Source organism: Acipenser ruthenus, chromosome 34 (genome assembly GCF_902713425.1).
Source record: "Acipenser ruthenus chromosome 34, fAciRut3.2 maternal haplotype, whole genome shotgun sequence".
NCBI lineage: Eukaryota > Metazoa > Chordata > Actinopteri > Acipenseriformes > Acipenseridae > Acipenser > Acipenser ruthenus.
Window position 1 is genome coordinate 1,731,761 of NC_081222.1, and position 22,655 is coordinate 1,754,415.

The window sequence follows — 22,655 nt, forward strand, 5'->3', positions numbered from 1 at the left end:
ACAGGGAAGCCCTCTCACAGTGATAACATGGCATTGTTTTATTGAGACTATCGGGATGTTCGGATTCTAAAAGCATTCACAGACTGGTGACATTTCAGCAATAGCCTGTGCCACTGTACTGTATGCTGTCCTTGTAAAAAGCATAGCACCCAGCCCAAAACACACCCCAATATGGCTTTAAGTCTTTAGTTAATTTGCTGGTGTGTTTAGACATTATTCTGTGTTATGTGGGCATGCTATTTTGCCCACAGAAGCCAGCTGGCTTTCTTCGCACACTCCTCGCCACTTCGGAACCAATTCCAAACCTTTGACTGGTCAAGCGTGAGCACACACATCCGATCTGGCATGCATTTCTATCAGCTGGTTCAGAAAATAGCTGTGCGCTCAACTGTAAACCAGTTACGTGCCACTTGTGGTGTGCTCAGGTTTGTACGTTGGTTGCAACTTCATGCAGAAGAGTTTGAAGCCCTTTTAAAAGTTTGCTGGACCAGATTTGCATGATAATTCCCTATGCTTCTATTGCATGCGTTTAAGTGTCCAGAGGAGGTAAGTTGAGAGTGTGCTTCTCGCTCACTCTGCTGCGTCACACAAAGCTTGCAAGAGAAAGTACACTCTCAACTTGATTAGAGGAAGCCACCGAACACTTCGAAACACATCGCAAGCGGTTAAATCTAAATAAAAACAGACAAAAAGCTGATATTAAATGTGCTTTACATAGAACCTGTTTTGAATGTTCTGTCATTGACACTCTGAGTGCGAGATCTCCGTAACGTTATAAAAGATCTTTCAGCTTGACAGGTCCCTCACGACGCAGGCAGAGTAGAGCTGGGCCAACGGAGTGCAAAGGTCACATTGTCACATGGTGTGAGTGACACGGGCAAGGCAGCTAGAGTTCTACCAGGAAAAAAGACGATAGAAAAACCTGATTCTAATTCAGTACTGGATCATCAGAACCCACAATCAGAAACAGGTGGAAAACATAAACCAAATATCACTTTTTAATGCTGCTTGCTGAATTTCCTTTGGAAGCGACTAATGTTTAACCCCAAGAGCTGCTGGATGCCACAAAGGCACCACACACACACACCTCCCAGCAATCCCAGGTCTAAAGACTAACCCGTGGGGGTGGGGGTGCATGCGTGTCCGATATCTGCAAGGAGTGCAAAGGAGTCACGTCAACCAAGGCTTGGTTACAGCCAGCCACGCCTTCCATAGTCACACTCCACAAAAGTAAATAAAGCCAGATTGCTTCAATTGGGACAAAGAACTGCGCCTTTGTATATAAACTTGTTACCCTCGGCAACGTTTTTTGTACAGGTATGAAAAACTTAAAGCTGTTAATGTCTGCAGCGCTGCAAAACTGAGATATGTCAAATTTAATCAAAGATAACACCTTGCCCAGGACTGCAATCCCACAATGCACTGCAGAGATTTCTAAGGAAAGTGAATCAATCTATCTATCTATCTATCTATCTATCTATCTATCTATCTATCTATATATAGGAAGGTAAGACAAATGATCGCTTAAAAATATAAATGAGTTTCAGTTTAATTATGACAGGGTCTATATTAAATAACATCAGGTTGTTATTGGCTGATACACAATAACTGTGTAAACGAGGGAGACCGAGGGGCTGCGTTCTTCTGCGTTGAGTAATTAACACCTTTAATGCCACTTCATTAATACCTAACAACGTTGGATTTCTTCATGGTAATTACTCGGAAAATATGACTTTTGGAACGCCCCTAATTACAAGTCCTCGTACGGCCCGCAACTCTCGAGTGAATTGCACAGATGATTCTGCAGACTCGACGGTGGAAAATCTATCCCTGGCTGGGGAGTGTGTTACTGGAGGAAAGAGCTGAGGGAGCGACTGCTGAAAACATGATGTCATAGCCCCCCCCCCCCCCAACTCCGTCTCCCCAGGGGAACGGTAAAACCGGCTAAGATCCTCAGAATGCTCAGGAGCAGCGGCTTAAGTTACGGAAGCCAGATGAAACCTTATCTCGCAAAAAGACAACGAGAGAGAGAGAGAGAGAGAGAGAGAGAGAGAGAGAGAGAGAGAGAGAAAGAGAGAGAGAGAGAGAGAGAGAAAGAGAGAGAGAGAGAGAGAGAGAGAGAGAGAGAGAGAGAGAGAGAGAGAGAGAGAGAGAGAGAGAGAGGAAAAAGTAAACTCTAAATGATGCTGTGGAAAGGTGGTGATCTATTTTAATGATCTAAACAGCGGCGGGTCTTAATAAGGCCACCGTTAAACTCCTTTCCGTACCCTGCCTGGATCTCATTGACGTCACTGTATTTGTCATTTAGGGATGTTTATAACGCCTTGGGCAGTACATCAGCAGTCATGGCAGGATTGTGGTCTGTCGCTAACATTTAAAATAATGTATTTTGCTGAACGCTTTCTTTTTTTTTTAAAATTAGTTTAATCATTTTAAGAATGAATAAAAGTGGCACACAGATTTCAAAGGGGTGAAGAGTCTCGGTCTGCAGCTTATACCAGAACGTAAAACTATGGAGGAATGTCGTTACAACAACAACAAATGATGTCAGAGTAAAACTAAAAAAAACACATTGTGGAAATCAACTCCTGAAGATAGAAATCTGTTGCACACACGCTTTTTTTTTTTTTTTTTTACTGAAAACCGCCCACGGTATTTATTCACTGGTTTAATTCATGAGTGGTAACCGGAGGACGTGTTTTTTGTATTTATTAATGCTTAACCACGAAGCAAATCTGAGAAGCAGCTTCTTACCAGTCATGAAGGGCCCAGTACCAAGTGAGCCTAAGGAGGAAAATACAGAAGGTTTCTGAACTCAAATGTACAAAATATTCTTGCAAATTCTGAAAGGCAGCAAGTGGAACTGAGCAGATTTCCATAGAGACTGAACTGCTCCCTCCCTCACCCCCCTAAGAGAAAGGGTGCTCCCTCCAGTCCAGGGCAGGCTTGAGGCATAGAGACTGAACTGCTCCCTCCCTTCCTCACCCCCCTAAGAGAAAGGGTGCTCCCTCCAGTCCAGTCCAGGGCAGGCTTGAGGCATGGAGACTGAACTGCTCCCTCCCTCCCTCACCCCCCCTAAGAGAAAGGGTGCTCCCTCCAGTCCAGGACAGACTAACCTAGCTCTGTGGATTGTGAGCATCAGAAAATAAGCACCAAAGAGAAATACTCTGCTAATCCTGGGTTAAATTGCTTTCTGGGCCTTAAGCCAACAGACATGAAATAAAGGTGAATTTAGGAACGGTTGAGGTCAATGGAAAAAAACAAAAAGACATGTACTGTAACTGTAGTTCCTCAGGAAATATCACATAGGCATCCTTAGAGGCCCCTCGCTGCGTCAGGAAGCTTTCTACCTCTCAGAGGTTACAGACTGAGCCATAAAGACAGGCAGCGAAACTGTTATAGCCACAACAATCCTGTGATTTTCAAGTCCTGCCGAGTCAACAAACCAAATCGATTAAATCTGAACCACGTCGCCATTATTCCTCTAGTACATTTTATAATATATATATATAGTTTAAAACACACACATTACTAAATGAAGTGTCTCTAATTACTGTGTATTTACATAGTAGTTACTTAGTAAATACACATGTACTTACACATAATTACAATGCTATTACGCACAGTTGCAATGTACTTAAGGTGTAAATCTTTTTGCATGCTATAACTCAAAATCTAGCTGTTTTCTGTATTGCAGTTGTTACTTTGTTTTGTTATTGAGTATTTTTTTTAAAAGCTGAATCCTGGTAGTACTGATGATTCCAAATTCTAGGTTCCAGTGTGGACGACTCCAAATTCTATTGCTTTCATTCTAAGAACATGTCCAGGCTGATCTCTGCAATCCGCATGTGGTCCTGGAATCACGAGAAGCTGAGTAGGGACAAAGGATTGGTGACTAAGAGTAACTGCTCTGTTTTCGACTACACACAAGCCCGTTAAGTCTGAATACAACCCTCCCGAATGCAAATGAGAAAGGAGTCCCGTTGAAATAGGGTTACCACGTACACTAGGACAGGCTTTTCAACTCACCATGCATTCTGGTACTTTTTTTTTTACCTGTACATTAATGTACAGGTAAAAAAAAAAGTACCAGAATGCATTGAGTTGAAAAGCCTGCTCTGTCCCAGGCTGCCTCAGTCATGCGATCAGCCTGCGTTGAAATAACACCCTGCTTCCTGTAGGGCTGCAGTGTTTGTTTACCGGCTCTCTGTATCAAAGAGAACCACAGCTTCTCGAGAGGCAGGGTTCATGTACTCTGCTCAGTGCATTCACACTCTTAAGTGGTGCTTCCGCAGGTCTGAACCTGCTCAAGCAGCATTACTGAACATGCTAGCTCCCAAGGCATTGAGGAGTTGCTGGCTTTCCATATGCACTCCAGCCAGGATTGTTCTGTAAGTACAGTTTTACAGACACTCCCAGGTGTACAGTATATACCAGGGCTGGCCAAACCCTGGTCCTGGAGAGCCACGGTCCTGCAGGCTTTCTGGGTATCTTTAAATCATCAATGGGTAAACACCTGGACATTTTTTTAGTGTTAACCAATTGAGAAAATAATGAGTTCAATTAAGTAATTGAGAATTCGGGTGGAGTGAAAAACCAGAAGACTCTGTGGCTCTCTAGGACCAGGGTTGACCACTCCAGGTGTATACAGCATAAGAAATCATATAGCAAACCCTGATATTGATGCGATCCAGCCCTCTGAAATGTCTTTATAATATACAGCACTAGACCCTGATATTGATGAGAGCCAGCCCTCTGAAATGTCTTTATAATATACAGCACTAGACCCTGATATCGATGCGATCCAGTGAAATGTCTTTATAATATACAGCACTAGACCCTGATATTGATGAGATCCAGCCCTCTGAAATGTCTTTATAATATATAGCACTAGACCCTGATATTGATGCGATCCAGCCCTCTGAAATGTCTTTATAATATACAGCACTAGACCCTGATATTGATGCGATCCAGCCCTCTGAAATGTCTTTATAATATACAGCACTAGGCCCTGATATTGATGCGATCCAGCCCTCTGAAATGTCTTTATAATATACAGCACTAGACCCTGATATTGATGAGAGCCAGCCCTCTGAAATGTCTTTATAATATATAGCACTAGACCCTGATATTGATGCGATCCAGCCCTCTGAAAAGTCTTTATAATATATAGCAGACCCTGATATTGATGTGATACAGCAATCTGAAATGTCTTTATAATATACAGCACTAGATCCTGATATTGATGCGATCCAGCCCTCTGAAATGTCTTTATAATATACAGCGCTAGGCCCTGATATTGATGCGATCCAGCCCTCTGAAATGTCTTTATAATATACAGCACTAGACCCTGATATTGATGCGATCCAGCCCTCTGAAATGTCTTTATAATATACAGCACTAGACCCTGATATTGATGCGATCCAGCCCTCTGAAATGTCTTTATAATATACAGCAGACCCTGATATTGATGTGATACAGCAATCTGAAATGTCTTTATAATATACAGCACTAGACCCTGATATTGATGAGAGCCAGCCCTCTGAAATGTCTTTATAATATACAGCACTAGACCCTGATATCGATGCGATCCAGCCCTCTGAAATGTCTTTATAATATACAGCACTAGACCCTGATATTGATGAGATCCAGCCCTCTGAAATGTCTTTATAATATATAGCACTAGACCCTGATATTGATGCGATCCAGCCCTCTGAAATGTCTTTATAATATACAGCACTAGACCCTGATATTGATGCGATCCAGCCCTCTGAAATGTCTTTATAATATACAGCACTAGGCCCTGATATTGATGCGATCCAGCCCTCTGAAATGTCTTTATAATATACAGCACTAGACCCTGATATTGATGAGAGCCAGCCCTCTGAAATGTCTTTATAATATATAGCACTAGACCCTGATATTGATGCGATCCAGCCCTCTGAAAAGTCTTTATAATATATAGCAGACCCTGATATTGATGTGATACAGCAATCTGAAATGTCTTTATAATATACAGCACTAGATCCTGATATTGATGCGATCCAGCCCTCTGAAATGTCTTTATAATATACAGCGCTAGGCCCTGATATTGATGCGATCCAGCCCTCTGAAATGTCTTTATAATATACAGCACTAGACCCTGATATTGATGCGATCCAGCCCTCTGAAATGTCTTTATAATATACAGCACTAGACCCTGATATTGATGCGATCCAGCCCTCTGAAATGTCTTTATAATATACAGCAGACCCTGATATTGATGTGATACAGCAATCTGAAATGTCTTTATAATATAAAGCACTAGACCCTGATATTGATGCGATCCAGCCCTCTGAAATATCTTTATAATATACAGCATTAGACCCTGATATTGATGCGATCCAGCCCTCTGAAATGTCTTTATATTATATAGCACTAGACCCTGATATTGATGCGATCCAGCCTCTGCAATGTCTTTGTAGCAGCTAGTTATGTATCTGAGGGATTGTACAGCAGTTGTATCATCAGCGATCACGTTTTCACCAGCGCACAGTTCAGATCTCGTTATGCAGAAGATATCAAAGATAAAAGTTGTTTCAGACTGTATCTTCCCGTATAACTCTGGGAAGGGGGAATCAATTAACATAAATTGAGAACCATGACAAAAAGTGTCATGCAATAAAAGTTCTACCACTGCAGGAGAGAAGGAGACCACGAGAGAGAGAGAGAGAGAGAGAGAGAGAGAGAGAGAGAGAGAGAGAGAGAGAGAGAGAGAGAGAGAGAGAGAGAGAGAGAGAGAGAGAGAGAGAGAGAGAGAGAGAGAGAGAGAGAGAGAGAGAGAGAGAGAGAGAGAGAGAGAGAGAGAGAGAGAGAGAGAGAGTTCTGGATGAGTTAAGTGTCTTTCGTGGCGTCATTGAGAATGTCGCCGGTTCCTCAGAAGCAGTAGAGTGGTGATGCTCTGCTAGTCCCGGGGAGGGCAGGCTGCCTCCCAGCTCCACAGCTAAATGCGGAATAACGCAACGCTACGCAGCCACCAGCGTCAGACTGGGCCTCTGGTGAAAGCGATACTGGCCTTTGGGACGACTCTTAACCCACTTTGCTGACTTCGCGTGCACGCACACACACACACACACACACACACACACTGCACAGAGCACTCGGAACATTCCGCTTAGCTTAACCTCATTCCGGAAGATATTTTTTTGGAAAAACTAGGATAGTAATCTTATTTCATTTCATTAAAATATATATATATATATATATATATATATATATATATATATATATATATATATAAATATATATATATATATATATACATATAATATATTAACATGAGGAAGTAAAAAGGTGCAGAGGAGACTTATCAGCACCTGTCCTGCATGGAGGCTGAATTATATAAGCCTAGACATGTATAGTATTTTATTCAAGCAATAAGACCTGTTCTGTACACGAGGTGATTCTCATTGGTTATTAACGCTTTCAACGCTGTAGAACTGTAGAAAAAAAAAAAAAAAATCTAGGTAAAAATACACTGAAAACTGCATACCGCTAGTGCAGACCAGCAACAAAATAATAGTCTTGCCTATGCTCCTGTTTGATTTCTGTGTTACTTATTTTCTCGCTATGAGACATTGCAACTATTTGATTAGTTTTGGTTGCGTTGTTTCTTAGGGGAATCAGTCACAGCTGGATTTTTTGCAGGGATTTTACAGTGCTGCATATTTTTAGGGGTAACCTCGGGATAAGGAAGGATAGGAGGTTGATGCAAACGAGCTGCAAAAAACACTCCAGTAAAATCCAGCTGCTCCTTATCCCGGCACAGATTTGCAGGCTGACATGATAGTCCCACAGGACATCGTTGTATAGTTTGTTTGTTTTTTTTAAAAGATCATTTTAATTTCTCTTAAAAGACTGAGTTACATCTAAATGCTCATCACTGCTGTAAATAAACCAGTGTTAAAACCCCCCTCGGGGCCTCATTAGAATGGAACTCTTTCTGGGCCAATGGGAGAGGGCGTTGTCCATTCTGAGAAGTGATCTCATGGTTTCAAATTCCATTTCTTAGCTCGTCTGTATTCCTCAAGACTGCGGACTGCTTGATCACAACTTGGCACTTTCTAACAATGGGGGCAGAAGTTTCTTCAGTGCTAGCCTCTTATGACAATACAGTACCATCTTATCACAATACAGAACCATCCTATCACAATACAGAACCATCCTATCACAATACAGAACCATCCTATCACAATACAGAACCATCCTATCACAATACAGTATATTCTGCAGTTTCAGCACGCTGATCTCATGGTTATACTGTACGTTTATCATAGGTTCACCATTGTTTGCCATGTGTTTTTGAATCTGCTTTACCCCACTTTCATTCTGTTACATTGCATTTGGAGCATTTTGATGCCGAGCAGCAACGTGTAACCCTTCTGATCTTCTGCTTTCCTAATGTGATATTAAGTGAGGTAGGAATGAGCTGCAGGAGTGACAGTAAACATGCATGATAATAATCTCAGCTCCAGCACTCCACTCGGACTAATTCAACGCATGCACACATCACCACTGGCGTGCAGCTTGAGTCGCAAATCCATGCAAACCGAAGCCATGCCTCAACCTGTCTTTATAAAGGTCTTAAAATGTATGCACCTACTGCATGTTGTGCAGTGTCTGCTTTACCGATGTGTTTCTGAATTTGCCTGGCTTATCTGCAGCTAATGGCCAAAAGTTTTGCAAAAAAAAAACCCTCTATGAATATAATTTAGATCTTTTATTTAACATTGTGCAATCAAAGAAACTACAAAATATTGCAAAAAGTCTACCTGGAAGCCGTAACAGCAGAACTGTAGTGTTTCAGGTTACATTTCAAAATGTCACATTTCTCAATTTTTGCCAGTTTTTCGTTAAGTCTATGGAAAACCACAAAGCAGCCTGCGATTCAATATGGTAGCGTAACACTGTTCAGCAGGTTTCATTCCACTTTACGAAGCAAGCCACTTCTATAGGGTTATGCAAACCCTTTGGCCGTAGCTTCTGAGTGCCTACAAAAGCTTATCTAATCCATAAAACAATTAAAACAAGGAGGGTTCCAACAAAACCAGCAACAAAAGATAAGATGTTTTTTTTGGAGATAAGAAGGAATGCTAGCTGTGAACGGTTATTTGATCCATTTCTCTGCAATGGGTTTTCTCAATTACTGAGACAGTTACGGAATTCAAAAAGACACTTAGTCTACTTAAGTTTCTCGCAGCTTTTTTTCCTACCATAGTTTAAGAATTTGCACCTTTTATCTCTTGCAAAGTCTCTGCCTTCCAGGTAATCCTCTGACATTTACAACGACCTGAAGCTACTCATTGAAAAAGACCCGTGCTGACACGTTTACAGGATTAAGGAGACTATGCAAAGTTTCGTTTGCATTTTCTCTGACCCAGTTTGGATATACGCAGCCCACAAGAGCTCCTAAATTTCCATCGCTACTGTTCAAAGTTTCCATGTTCGAACAATCTTTCAAAATGTGAGCCAATCTACTTTTATTCTGAATGAAAAGCAAAAGTGCAACTCATACCTTATTGCAGTAAAAAGATCCATTATCAAATCACCCATGAAGGAAAGTGGAGAGAAAGGCTAATCTGTACAGTACAGTACAATGTGTGCTATTTACTTCAGACGGGTTGAATGCATGGTTTCCTTTGCACAGTCTAACATTCGGTTTTATAAACGAATACGAGCATGGTAATGGTTGCCACAGAATATATTTCAAGCTGGACTATTTATATATTTGCCCCAGTACTACTTTAGTGCCAAAAGTACCAAGTTTTCTGAGCAGAAGGGGACTTGTACTGTGAGGCAGCACCAAACTAGTCGATTACAAAACTGTCAGCTGACCTAAGAAACTGGTAGCCAACGAATCTCACGTCCCGTCACAAAACAGCATGCTTGAAACAGAACACCAGACATATATACTGTAGTGAAATCGGTTAACACAGAGCGAGGCAATCCACACACAGGAGGAGAGCGAACCCGGGACCTCTCGCACTAAAGCATAGCGCCAATACCGCTGTATAAAAGAGCCGGTTCCTTTGCAAGAAGCGTATATCGGGCTCATGTCTTCGTGTGTGGTCACCTACCAGCCCTGCTGCTGCCTTCCCCCGTGCACGCTACAATATATTTTTTAAAAGTGGGGACATTTTAAAAGTACAACAGCATTTATAAATGGTATTCTGAAACTGAGCAAAAATGATTTATTACAAGCTTTCCAAGCAGTTATTATTTACCAGTATCTGACCAAAACAAAGTCTTGCATGCTTTTCAGCTCAAAGGTTTTTACTTCACCTGTCATCACACCTCAGCGTCTGGCTCGGAGCCACTAAAATTCAGTCTTTTGCTCCGGATGTCATGTCTGTGGTTAGAAATGCGAGCAGAACGTCATTCACACTTCAGCAAGCCACCACGATAAACCAACACACAGCTCTGACACATTTAATCAGAAACGGACCCATTTCTCACTGTTAACGTTTAACCCCGGAATGAGCGACTCAGCTTTACAGGAGGGGAAGCAACGGAATACTCAAGGCAGCTGACACCAGCCTGAACACTAATTCTTGAGACCTGCGGTTTTCACCTGCTGTGGTTCAGCAAGAAAAGGCAGCTATTACATAAAACAAATGCAGATCTGTCCTCTCATTCAGCTTTGTATCTAGTCTGAGAGAGAGAGAGACATTGTGTCCGAATGTTTTGGAATAACGCCTTCGTTGCAGGTAAAAAAAAAAAAAATCTGACAAAACAAAAACAGTTTGTAAGTCATTTTTTCATATGTTATTATTTTTTTGTTCAGGCTTTAATATTATTATCTTGTTTACAGTAACCAGGCCAACCCTAAAGGTTCCCCTTCGCGTCTCAGGTATCTTGCAAAACAAGTTCCAAATACAATAAACCACAAAAGACGTCTGCGCTACACCAGTGAGTTTTTGAAGTCTTCCACACAGTAAGAAAACAGGGCCTAGAGAAAAAAACACTGTGAACTGCCATAGCTGGAAATACAGCCATGTTCATTCACCAGTCCAACAGCACATCAGTGAGAGTGACAGTCCAATGTAAACTGCAGACTGAACAAAACACACACACACACACACATATATATATATATAGAGAGAGAGAGAGAGATTGAAAGTAGGTAGAACTGCATATATATATATATATATATATATATATATATATATATATATATATATATATATAATTTGAAAAAGGAAGACTGCTGTGTACCAAAAGGAGCAAAATCTAAAACAAAAAAGAACGCAGGTACACAAAAATGTGAACAATTGATTAAAAAAACAAACAAAAACAAACATTCTATCAGGATGTTTTGGACTACAAGTCCTTCAGCTGGATGGAAAAAGCAGCTACAGGGAGAAGGTGAGCAGCTAAAGATGTATAGCTACAGAAATACACTGCTAGCCCCAACACTACTATCGACAGGCTTCACACAGTACAGTAGAGCACCCACAGCATGCAAGAGAGATCCCCATACTGCTTTCATTCAAAAGACGGCTGTAGACCACGCTTCAGTAAAACAGCCCAAGACACCTGAGCGAGCCTTCAAAGATACCTTGAAGAATCTTTCAAATCCTGCCCCCAGCCCCCCAAACTAAAACAGCACTTCCTAACCCTTTCTCTGAAGCGCTGTCCAGGTGGATTCTGTACAGCCTGACAGCCCTCTGTGCAGAAAGAATACGAGGAAGGCAGAAAAAACAGGAGGAAAAAAGCACCAACCTAACGGATTTGGAGAGCTTGTGTCTCTTTATGTCCTCCTCGCTGAATGAGAAATGCATGTCCGCAGCGGGCTGGGGGACAGCGGAGGAGAGCCTGAGGAGCCCAGCGCTCATGAAGTTTTTGGATGGCATGTAAGCCCCTTGGACCATGAACCTCTCATTAAGAAGACACGGCGCTCGCAATCTCTCTGTCTCCCTGGCTGCTGGCTGTCAGTGAAACAAACCCAGAACAAGTTGAGAGAGAGAGAGAGAGAGCGAGGGACAGAGAGAGAGCGAGAGAGAGAACTGACTTCCCCCGGCACTCTGCGATCTTATACGCCTTTCATTACCTCAAGGTGTTACAGCAGTGCTTGCCAAAACCCGGCACTGGATTTCTGAAAATGTTTTCTGGGAGATCTACAGCTATGGGCAAAGGTTTGACCTGTTTACAGTCTCTCCAAGTACAGCTGTGGCCACATGGTTTGCATCACCCTATAGAATGAACTCATCTTGCTTCATAAAGTCGAATGAAACCTGCTGAATAATGTTACGCTAACGTATTCAATCACACACCGCGTTGCAGTTTTCCAAATACTGAACGAAAAACTGACACAAACTGAAAGATTTGACATTTCTAAATCTAAAATACTGTGCTATTATTGTGGCTTTTGCGACATCATTTTTGTCGTGTCTTTGATTATGTTAAATAAAAGATTATATTCATATCGTTTTATATTGCAATAAGCATTCTCAGTGTGGAAAGGGTTAAATGTTTATACTAAACAGAACGTCTGCAGCAGAAGTTATGCACAGGCTGGTAAGAAAAAACAAGGGCAGCAGTGTGGAGTAGTGGTTAGGGGTCTGGACTCTTGACCGGAGGGTTGTGGGTTCAATCCCAGGTGGGGGGACACTGCTGCTGTACCCTTGAGCAAGGTACTTTACCTAGATTGCGCCAGTAAAAACCCAACTGTATAAATGGGTAATTGTATGTAAAAATAATGTGATATCTTGTAACAATTGTAAGTCGCCCTGGATAAGGGCGTCTGCTAAGAAATAAATAATAATAATCTGGAATCAGAGGATAATGAAAAAAGTCCCCTCGGCTGGGTTTGCCTTTGATTCTCTCTGTTTTCTTTTTTGGTTTAACACTTCACTGCCCTGGTTATGTTCCCATACCGATTTTAATGCCTAGTTTCTCGATGTCAAATGTATTGGCAGCAAAAGGGTTGATGCTTTGAAATGTTCTCTTAAAGGTGTGGTCACTTTTAAACCCAGCTTCGTTAGTGATTTCTCTGTCACTGTCCAATCAGTCAGACCCCAGAGCAGGGGTTCCCCCAACCTGGTCCTGGGGACCGCCTGTGTCTGAGCTCTCACTTAACTCATCACTTGCTTAATAATTGCTCCTAAAAAGCTGCAGATTTCATTTTATAGTTAACTTGAAATCTGCAACTTTTTAAGAGCTGACAACAATTAAAGAAAGGCCACAGTAAGCATGTTATCAGTTCAGTTAAGGGTGAAGTGACTGAGATCTCAGTTGGAATGAACACCAGAAGACACTGGGGTCCCGAGGACCTGGTTTGGGAAGCCCTGGTCTTAGACGACACATTGGGAGAGACCCAAATAGGTGCGGACCAACACAGAGGAGCGAGATTGGGCTGCTCTACAGTGCTGTAGCTTCATGGACTTACTGTATCAATGTGAAGGAAATGCATTGAAAATGAAAAGTTCAACTACGCAATGATACGGGGAGCAGTGAAAACACGTATCGCTCATTTACATTGATCCACGCAGCTTTGGGCAAAGTTTAAAGAGAAGAGAAACTTGGACTGTTAATTAAGGAGGTTGAATGATTCGCTGCTCGTTTCCTATTGGTTTTTAAATAGAGCACTTCGTTGGAACTTCCGGATGTAGACTTTACACCCACGTTCAAGCAATTCTTTGTTTTTAGCTGAGCTCTTGGAAACAAATATTCATGCGGTAAAATACTGGAGGAGTAATACTGAGTTAAATCAAATATGCTTAAAAAAAAAAGTATATATTTTTTTTCACATAAATGATTTCATTGTTAAAAAATCGTATTTTAATTAAGAACGGCCGGCGCAATTATCTACGTTAACTTCAGCAAAACAGAATTTAAAAACAATACAAAAAAGTTTGTAATGTTTGTATTTACGGTAGCTTTGTATGCTTGTGGGATTTCCAGGCTGCAAAATGCATTTCTACACAGGGCCTGCTGATACTGCAGCAGAGCAACGCTTCGACTGAATGAGTGTGAATCCTTCTCCTCCCCCTCCTCTCTCTCCCTCCATCTCCTGGTTTTCCCTGCAGCCCGCACGCTGATCTGGGTGTGCTGATCTGAGGCAGCCCCCTGTGTGTCACTCCAGCAGTGACGTCAGAGCCCAGCTCGTGTTACAAACAGGGGTGGAGACTGCTAGCTCCAGCTGTCACATCAATAACAGCACAGAGAGATCCTAATCATAGCTAAAGAACAGTCACTAGAGCGTGTGTGCTAGAGAGGGAGAAGGTGAGAGACAATAACAATACAGAAATCGTAACTACAGCTTAGAGGAGCCAGCCTTTACTAAGTGATCACAACAAAAAGGTAGTTGCTGTACAGTGGTGAATGTCATTGTATTATACCACAGGGGTTTTGACATAAAGGTGTTACAATGGTATGAACCAATGCTAACTGGTAATCCGTGTGCTATCGTATGTGGGCCACCGTGCAAGAGAAAGACACAGCAGAAGAACTAGCTGCAAAACAGCGTTGCAAACCAGCCAGCAAGTTGGGAGTACAGTCCCGTAGATTAGAGGTTCATTTGTGCCGGATCGCACCAGAACCGCCTCCTTTTTGTGTGAGAAGGTCAGTACATTACATTAGGTCTAGAAACAGAAATGCTATCCCTCTTTCTTAATAAGATCTGGTACCTTTTGGTTCATAAATTCAACACTGATGTAAATTAAGATGACCATATGGCTCTGTGTTCAACGGGACAGTTTGGGATCGTGCAGGCTTTTTAACTCGCAATCCCAATGCATTCTGGTAAACGTAGTCCTGCTTCTTTTAAAGGTAAGAATGGTACCTGAGACAGGTAAAACGTACCAGAATGCATTGGGTTGAAAAACCTGAACGGTCCCGCTGAACAGCGGTCACCTTACAAAATACAAGTGCTTTAAAAGAAATCTATTCAGTTCAGAGTAAGGAAGAATCCACACACCGAACAGAACAGCCTCCTACTGCTTGTTTTCCAGCAGCATCAAAAAGAAACGTGGTCATAAAATCCTACAAACAATTGTACTCTGTGAAGTGGAAGATAAAATGTATGTGAGTGCGTGGGGTCGCCTCCACAAACACAGTTGTTTTAGTTAGTTGTTTTTTTTAGCAAACTGTAAGCAGGAGCACTTAGATGCTCCAGGGTTTTCTTTTAAGACTGGGGCGTTTACAAAACACTTTTACAAAACTTCTGATAGCTATCTCCATGCTGAGAAGTGTACCTGTGCAAGCTTCTTTATATAGACACTTTTACACACAAGAGCCGTTCAACCGCTTTGGTACACTGAAAACCCTTTCCTCCGCTGCCCTTTGACAACACTGCAGCGTTGTTTAATTACATTACGCCTTGCCACGGCTCTGCATTCCCCAAGTGCCATCATTACTAATGCTTTACTATGATGTTACAGTTTTTAACTGACGTCAGTAATGATACAACACCTTCAATTTCACTCGGGTCCATTTTACTGTACAATAACGCAATCTATTATTAAAAGGTGCAGCATCAAACGTTTCCTTTTTTTTTTTTTAACCTTTGCAATAGTAATATGGGCTTGTTCCACTATGGGCAACGAGGGCAGGATCTCTGGTATATACAGCTGTGGCCAAAAGTTTTGCGTCATCCTGTAGAATAAACTCATTTTGCATCATAAAGTGGAAAGGGCTTGTAACCAGGAGGTCCCCGGTTCAAATCCCACCTCAGCCACTGACTCATTGTGTGACCCTGAGCAAGTCACTTAACCTCCTTGTGCTCCGTCTTTCGGGTGAGACGTAGTTGTAAGTGACTCTGCAGCTGATGCATAGTTCACACACCCTAGTCTCTGTAAGTCACCTTGGATAAAGACGTCAGCTAAATAAACAAATAATAATAATAATAATAATAATAATAATAATAATTAAACCTGCTGAATAATGTTACGTTAACATATTGAATTACACACCGCTTTGTAGTTTTCCATATACTTAACAAAAAAACTGACAAATTTATGCAACATTTCGAAATGTAGCACAGAATACTGTACCATTATTATTGGCTTATTGACCTTTTTTGCGATATCATTTACTGTATATCATGAATTATGCATTTCTCTGTATTATGGATTTTCTTGTTGCTACTGCATCTTGTAAAGCGCTTTGTGATGGTGGTCCACTATGAAAGGCGCTATATAAAATAAAGATTGATTGATTGATATCTTTTTTTTGCACAGTAAACAGCGCACTGTGATCTATGAAGGTCCCTGTATGTATTTATAAAACACAACAAATGATTTATTTTAGACGATAAAGACATTCTCCCGAGTCTCCTGCTTTGGGTGAAGCTATTTGTCTTGTGTGATGTCGTTCATCCTGGCTATTTATAGCCGTGCTGAGTCTCTTCTGCTTGTCAATGCTTCATCAACCACAAGCACCGGCCGGTGCCTCGGAGTGATGATGTCACAGAGAGACTAGAATTAAGAACGCCAGCTGGGGTTCCAGAACCAGAACACCATGAGTGACTGGATTACACACTAGGGGAGCAAGGTTCTTATTATAGGGACTTGATGTGCATGTCCTGCCTCTGAACCTGGCTTTCTGCAGAAATGTCACATATCTTTGTGGGGTTTGTTCCCTGCTATAAAATCTTAAACCTGCATTAAAAAAAAATAATAATAATAAACAAGCGAACAAATAAACATTAAGGATGCTTGCTACACTATCAGCTTGGCATGTATAACCTCCAACTGCTGCAAGGCACATGAAGATGTGTACTCCGCTCACAAGGTGGCAAAGCTGCAAGCAGGCTTCTAAAGGTTTTGAGAAAGCTTGTCCTTGAAACTTTGTTTCTGGGTGGTTTCTTATAAAGTAGGGCTCATGACATCCTAAACTATGCAGGACCGTGTTAAGCAGAGACCATATAGGGTAAATGTACTGTAACAGTGATTGTGGGAGACTGCCTCCTTAAAATAATCAGACGTTTTTCTTGAACTCTGATGACTCTAACGGAGCTCTAGTCTCTCCAGAATCTAAGGAAGAATGGATGAGAAATGAACTCAGGAAAATGTGTTTCTGGTTTTGTTTTCCTTTAATTTACTGAGCCCAATTATTTAACCCTCGATTTTCTCCCCAAATTTTTATCTCCTAATTCCCCCGCTCAGCTGCTCAGGAGACCCGAAGGTTCAGCGGGCGTCCTCCGATCCCATGACCGATCCAGCTTCCTCTTCCACACCCAGGAACTCGAGAGCGGATGTCAGCGAGCTACCGCCCCCTGGAGGACAAGCCCTGCAGGTGTCCGCTCTGAGCTCACTGGTAGCCTGGCCAGCAGGATTCGTGCGGCGCGATGAGGAGAAGCAGTCCCAGTCCTACACACGACCGTTATAGTTTTAACAACTTCCTTTGCAGTCAAAAGACTCTGTAGACAATTTAGCTTATCGAATCCTGCAGAGACAGACGCAACAGCATCACAGTACAGTGCCTTTAGCTACGAGGAGTCTCAAAGTCATTAATGGCTTAATAATATCTCTAACAAACCGTCCAGCTCTTGGATTATTTAAAATAGACAAACGCTACCTATAAAGGTACACAAACGCTTTCTTCTTAAAATACATTTGAGAGCGACTCGAGCATCACGAGGTGGAAACTGACAATTTAGAATGACCGGATCCAACCAGTCAGTACATTTGAAACCCTGTTTCGTGCTCCTCCTTGCAAAAATAAGACAGAAAATAATTTGCAGCACACCAGAAGAAGAAGAAACTGTGCAGACAAAAGCATGGCGTATTAACAAGGTGGCTTTCAGTCCTACAGATCTTAATGGAATGTACCCGTACCTCCAATGAAAGCAATCAAAACGATAACTTCAGCTTTTCAATCAAATAATTTGCAGTGCAGCTAAAGAAAAAGAACGAAAAACAAAATCAACAGTACTGTACACTGTAGTATCTCGTTTTTTCTCTACCTGACTGCAAAAAAAAAAACAGTGAATCATCGAGGGCAGAGAATCTAGAACATTCAAGAACAGCACCTGTACCTCTGACCAAATTTGTGAGCGTCCCAATCATGCGAGAAGCGGTACCAATCCCTGCACTGACGTTACCTCCTGCGCTGGACGATGTCTATGGGACGGTGCACAGCCCGGGGCGACCCTCCCATCAGGGGGCACTTCTTGTAGACCCCTCTTTGGGTGGACAGACGCAGCGTTTTGTTGGCGAGTGGGGAGCACATAACATCCAGGTCTGTATCCCCTCAGCATTAGCGACCAAGGCAAGCTACAGATTTGTGTCTTTGAGCAGAAGCAGGCTGCTTCCTGGGAGGGAGGAAGCGCTTAGCAACAGCTTTCTATGTGTTACTTTTTCGATCTGTGATCGATTCGTCTCGCAGCTTGCTGGTTAATGAGTGCTGATAAGCCTCCAGCACACACAGTGGCACTTGAGGAGGGCATCTGCTAATGCAAGCAAACACGCTTACAGCTGTGGCCAAAAGTTTTGCATCACCTAGAATGTTAGGATTGAGACATGATAAAAAAATGTGTATATATATATATATATATATATATATAATTATTATTTGTTTATTTAGCAGACACCTTTATCCAAGGCATCTTGTGAACTATGCTGCATCAGCTGCAGAGTCACTTACAATTACGTCTCACCCGAAAGACGGAGCACAAGGAGGTGAAGTGACTTGCTCAGGGTCACACAATGAGTCAGTGGCTGAGGTGGGATTTGAACCGGGGACCTCCTGGTTACAAGCCCTTTCCACTTTATGATGCAAAATGAGTTTATTCTACAGGATGACGCAAAACTTTTGGCCACAGCTGTATATACCAGAGATCCTGCCCTCGTTGCCCATAGTGGAACAAGCCCATATTACTATTGCAAAGGTTAAAAAAAAAAAAAGGAAACGTTTGATGCTGCACCTTTTAATAATAGATCTGGTTACAAGCTCTTTTCTTTAACCACTGGACCACACATTCTATCGGGACAAGAGAGAGAGAGAGAGCTCTGGCTAAAAGTAACAGAGCAGGGAGGGGGTTAAAATACTCCCTACCAAAAACATGTGCAAATGTTTTATTGTTTTGGCAGCTGGCCTCATCATTGTAAATTAGAGCCAGCTGCCTATACCTGTTTCTCTGGGGCATATAAACCCCAGAGTTAGTTCATTCAGGGCTGCTGCTGTGTGGAAAGCCCGACTGTGTGTAGTTAATCTTACAGAAAGGTATTGTGTAAGCCTCTTTTGTTATAGTGCTGTGTGAAACACCGCAAGTGTGGCCGTGTTACATATGGTGGCAGAGACCCGGAAGTCAAAATGGAGCCAAAAGAATTGATCGCCAGGATCAACAAAAATACAGCGGAGCAAGAGGACAGCAACCACCGACTTCAGGAGGAGATCGAGAGGTGAAGACGGGAGCTGGGGTTGCCCCCCGTTGGAAATAAAAGAACGGAAGACAACACCACTGGAGCTGCTGCTCCAGAAGTGGAAGCTGGCAGCCCTGCCGTCTCCAGCACCTGAGTCAGAGGAGGTGGAGCTGCTGCCGTCTCCAGAAACACGGGCTGCAATCAAGGGGGATCAGCCCGTGAACGCCACTCCGGCGCTGTTGCGTGTGGTCCTGTACCAGGACAACATGGGCACCCGCCTGGAATTAAAGTGGTCCTTTAAGGCTGGTCGTAGTTGGCCTTGGTATGGCCGGTGTCTTGGTAAGATAAAGGGGGAGGATGTGTGACAGGGCAGGGAGCCCTGCACAGGGGAATGGCAGGGACATGGTTAAAATCCTCCCTGCCAAAATACACGTGCAAACTTGTGTTAATTTTTTTGATTATTGCATTTGTAAACTGTTAATCGTTTTGGCAGTTGGTAATAATTATAAATTGGTGCCAGCTGCCTAGACCTGTTTCTCTGGGGCATATAACCCGCAGAGATAGTTCATTCAGGGCAACTGCTGTGCGAAGTGCCCGACTGTGCGTCTGTGTAGTACTGTTTTTCTTGGCGCTCCTGCAATGCTATTGGAAGCTAGACAATGGCCTAGCGATGACAAATCGATTCAAACCTTTCCTGCAGCCTCTTCGTTTACCAGAAATAGTCTTCTTCAGAAAAAAACAGACCCCACCCCCCAAAATCCACACAAACAATTTCCCGCAACTTAAAAAATCTCTTAAATCAGCAGCAGCTACTGACAAGTAGGGTCTGTTATAGTCTGCATTCTCTCAACCTCTGTCCTGGTTGTGGTTGAGAGATGGTCTGAGGTAATGTGTGAAGACGTCTGGTCTGTCAGTTTTCTTCAGCATCTCAAGCATAATACTTGTTTATGACAAAATCTATGCAAGCTGAAGGGAGCATCCGACTGCGCTTTGATTCCTTGTTTTTCTGAAAACTGTACCTGTACACCCTGTGGAGGGTGAAGAAAGCACCTCCCAGCTGTGTTTCAGTGTGACCTGAAGCAGTGGTGTACCCAAGGGTCTTGTGTTATTATTATTTGTTTATTTAGCAGACGCCTTTATCCAAGGCGACTTACAGAGACTAGGGTGTGTGAACTATGCATCAGCTGCAGAGTCACTTACAACTACGTCTCACCCGAAAGACGGAGCACAAGGAGGTGAAGTGACTTGCTCAGGGTCACACAATGAGTCAGTGGTTGAGGTGGGATTTGAACCGGGGACCTCCTGGTTACAAGCCCTTTTCTTTAACCACTGGACCACACAGCCTATAGCGGTGCGGACCTAAATCTGAAGGTATCGGAACGCCACAAAAATATCGATTTTCTTAAACAGGAATTATTATTATTATATGAGTTTGAATTTTATTTGCACAGCTGTGGCCAAAAGTTTTGCATCACCTAGAATTTTTGGATTGAGACATAATTAAAAAAGAAAAAAAAAAAAAAGTATGTAAACATAATTTTGATTTCTTTTACTTATCATGGAATCAAAGAAAATACAAAATGTTATTGCAAACGTCTACTGCCAGTCATGATAGTAGTACAGTGTTTCATGTTAGATTTTGAAATGTCACATTTTTGTGTTAAGTATACGGAAAACTACAAAACGGTGTGTAATTCATAATGTTAACATTATTCAGCAGCTTTCATTCGACTTTATGAAGCAAGATTAGTTAATTCTATAGGGTGATGCAAAACTTTTGCCCAGAGCTGTATACTGAACTTCTAGTGACACATATAATAGGTCGTGTATTCATCTGGGCCAGCGGTGTGGAGTAGTGGTTAGGGCTCTGGACTCTTGACCGGAGGGTCGTGGGTTCAATCTCAGGTGGGGGACACTGCTGCTGTACCCTTGAGCAAGGTACTTTACCTAGATTGCTCCAGTAAAAACCCAACTGTATAAATGGGTAATTGTATGTAAAAAATAATGTGATATCTTGTAACAATTGTAAGCTGCCCTGCTAAGAAATAAATAATAATAATCTGATGTTTCCACAAAGTGTCCGTCTCCATCTTGTCAGAATGCTTTAAGTTATTGACGTGCCTGTGTGTGTCAGTGGCTTCGTTTGCGTCCATAGTCTGTTGCTGTCGTGTTCGTCAGCATTTTCAGCTTTCTTAAAGAAGCAGTTGATAACAGAAGTAGTTCCTAACATGCTTTTTTATTGACTGAATCAGACAGTTGTGCAGGAGATGCGAAACATGTGACTCAGCTGGCTTATTATGCGAGTTCTGGCTTGACTGCACCACTGATCTGAAGTCTCATTGGTCGGATTTCAATTGGGAGGGAAGCGATACATTTAACAGATACTAGGATTCCTGAGAGCGAAACCGAGGGTGTTAACCTGACTGAAACAGAACTTTCTGACCAACCGGACATGTGCCATCATGGAAAAAAAAAAACAACATTCCAGGAAATTTGTTGCTTCGTTTACTGTCAACCATGTCATGAGCTATTTTTAAGGCAGAATTTATTTCTGCGCCTTTCAGGGGGAAAACAAAATATGAGGAATATTATAATTCCCTCTACAATTGAACAGAGAACGAGAACGAGGGTCTCTCATAATTCAAAGAGATTTTGGGTAGTGGATCCAAAAGAAACTGTTGTTTTGACAAATATGGATGGTGCTTTCCTTTTAAGTATATTTGGGAAGTGGCAGTTCAGCTGGGTTTCCTGTAAACAGTTATCAGCAGGGGCCAGTCTAGTGTGAAAGTCCTGGAAATACCAAAATGACTTTCCCAAACACATCAGCATTTCCGACTTTCTTTTGCTTGGCTCCTGAAGTTATGTAATTGTCCCACTTATTCATTCAATGTGTACTTTTTAAAATCACTTTACTTGCTTCTATTTTAGAACAACGAACATGGGAAGAAATGGAAATCAACAACAAAAAATGGTACTTTTTATAATTTGTGTTTTACAGTGATAGTGTTCAATGCATTTGTGTCTGGAATTGGGATGGGATGAGGGTACACAAACTGTTTCATATGGACTGCCAATCTGTACTCTGTTGGCAAAACTATGGAAGAATGGATTATACATGTACATGTAAAATTAAACATTACATTGGGACAGTTTCAAGCCCAGTCCTGATTGATTGATCTAATTTGCACTGCATTATGATTACAGTCACCTTTTGCGTCAGATTTTTCTTTGAGAGAATAGTGCCATCTGGTGGCAACCGAGTTATAAGTGCACACTGAGTTTATTTTTGTTCAATTCACTCTGTGCACACAG

At 42.1% G+C, this 22,655-nt stretch overlaps 1 protein-coding gene across 6 annotated transcripts in view; it reads right to left on the bottom strand.

The window, feature by feature from the left end:
- The window catches only part of LOC117962939 (cAMP-specific 3',5'-cyclic phosphodiesterase 4B-like), a 210,836-nt gene that overhangs the window by 33,792 nt on the left and 154,389 nt on the right, over positions 1-22,655 (bottom strand). The window contains exon 1 of one of the 6 annotated variants that reach the window (XM_059006988.1): positions 11,761-12,021. The exons of the other annotated variants lie outside the window; for them this stretch is intronic. Coding sequence (XP_058862971.1) covers positions 11,761-11,909 — 149 coding nt within the window. The 5' untranslated portion in view covers positions 11,910-12,021. Of the gene's footprint in view, positions 1-11,760; positions 12,022-22,655 lie in introns of those variants that run through there. 6 annotated transcript variants of the gene reach the window in all.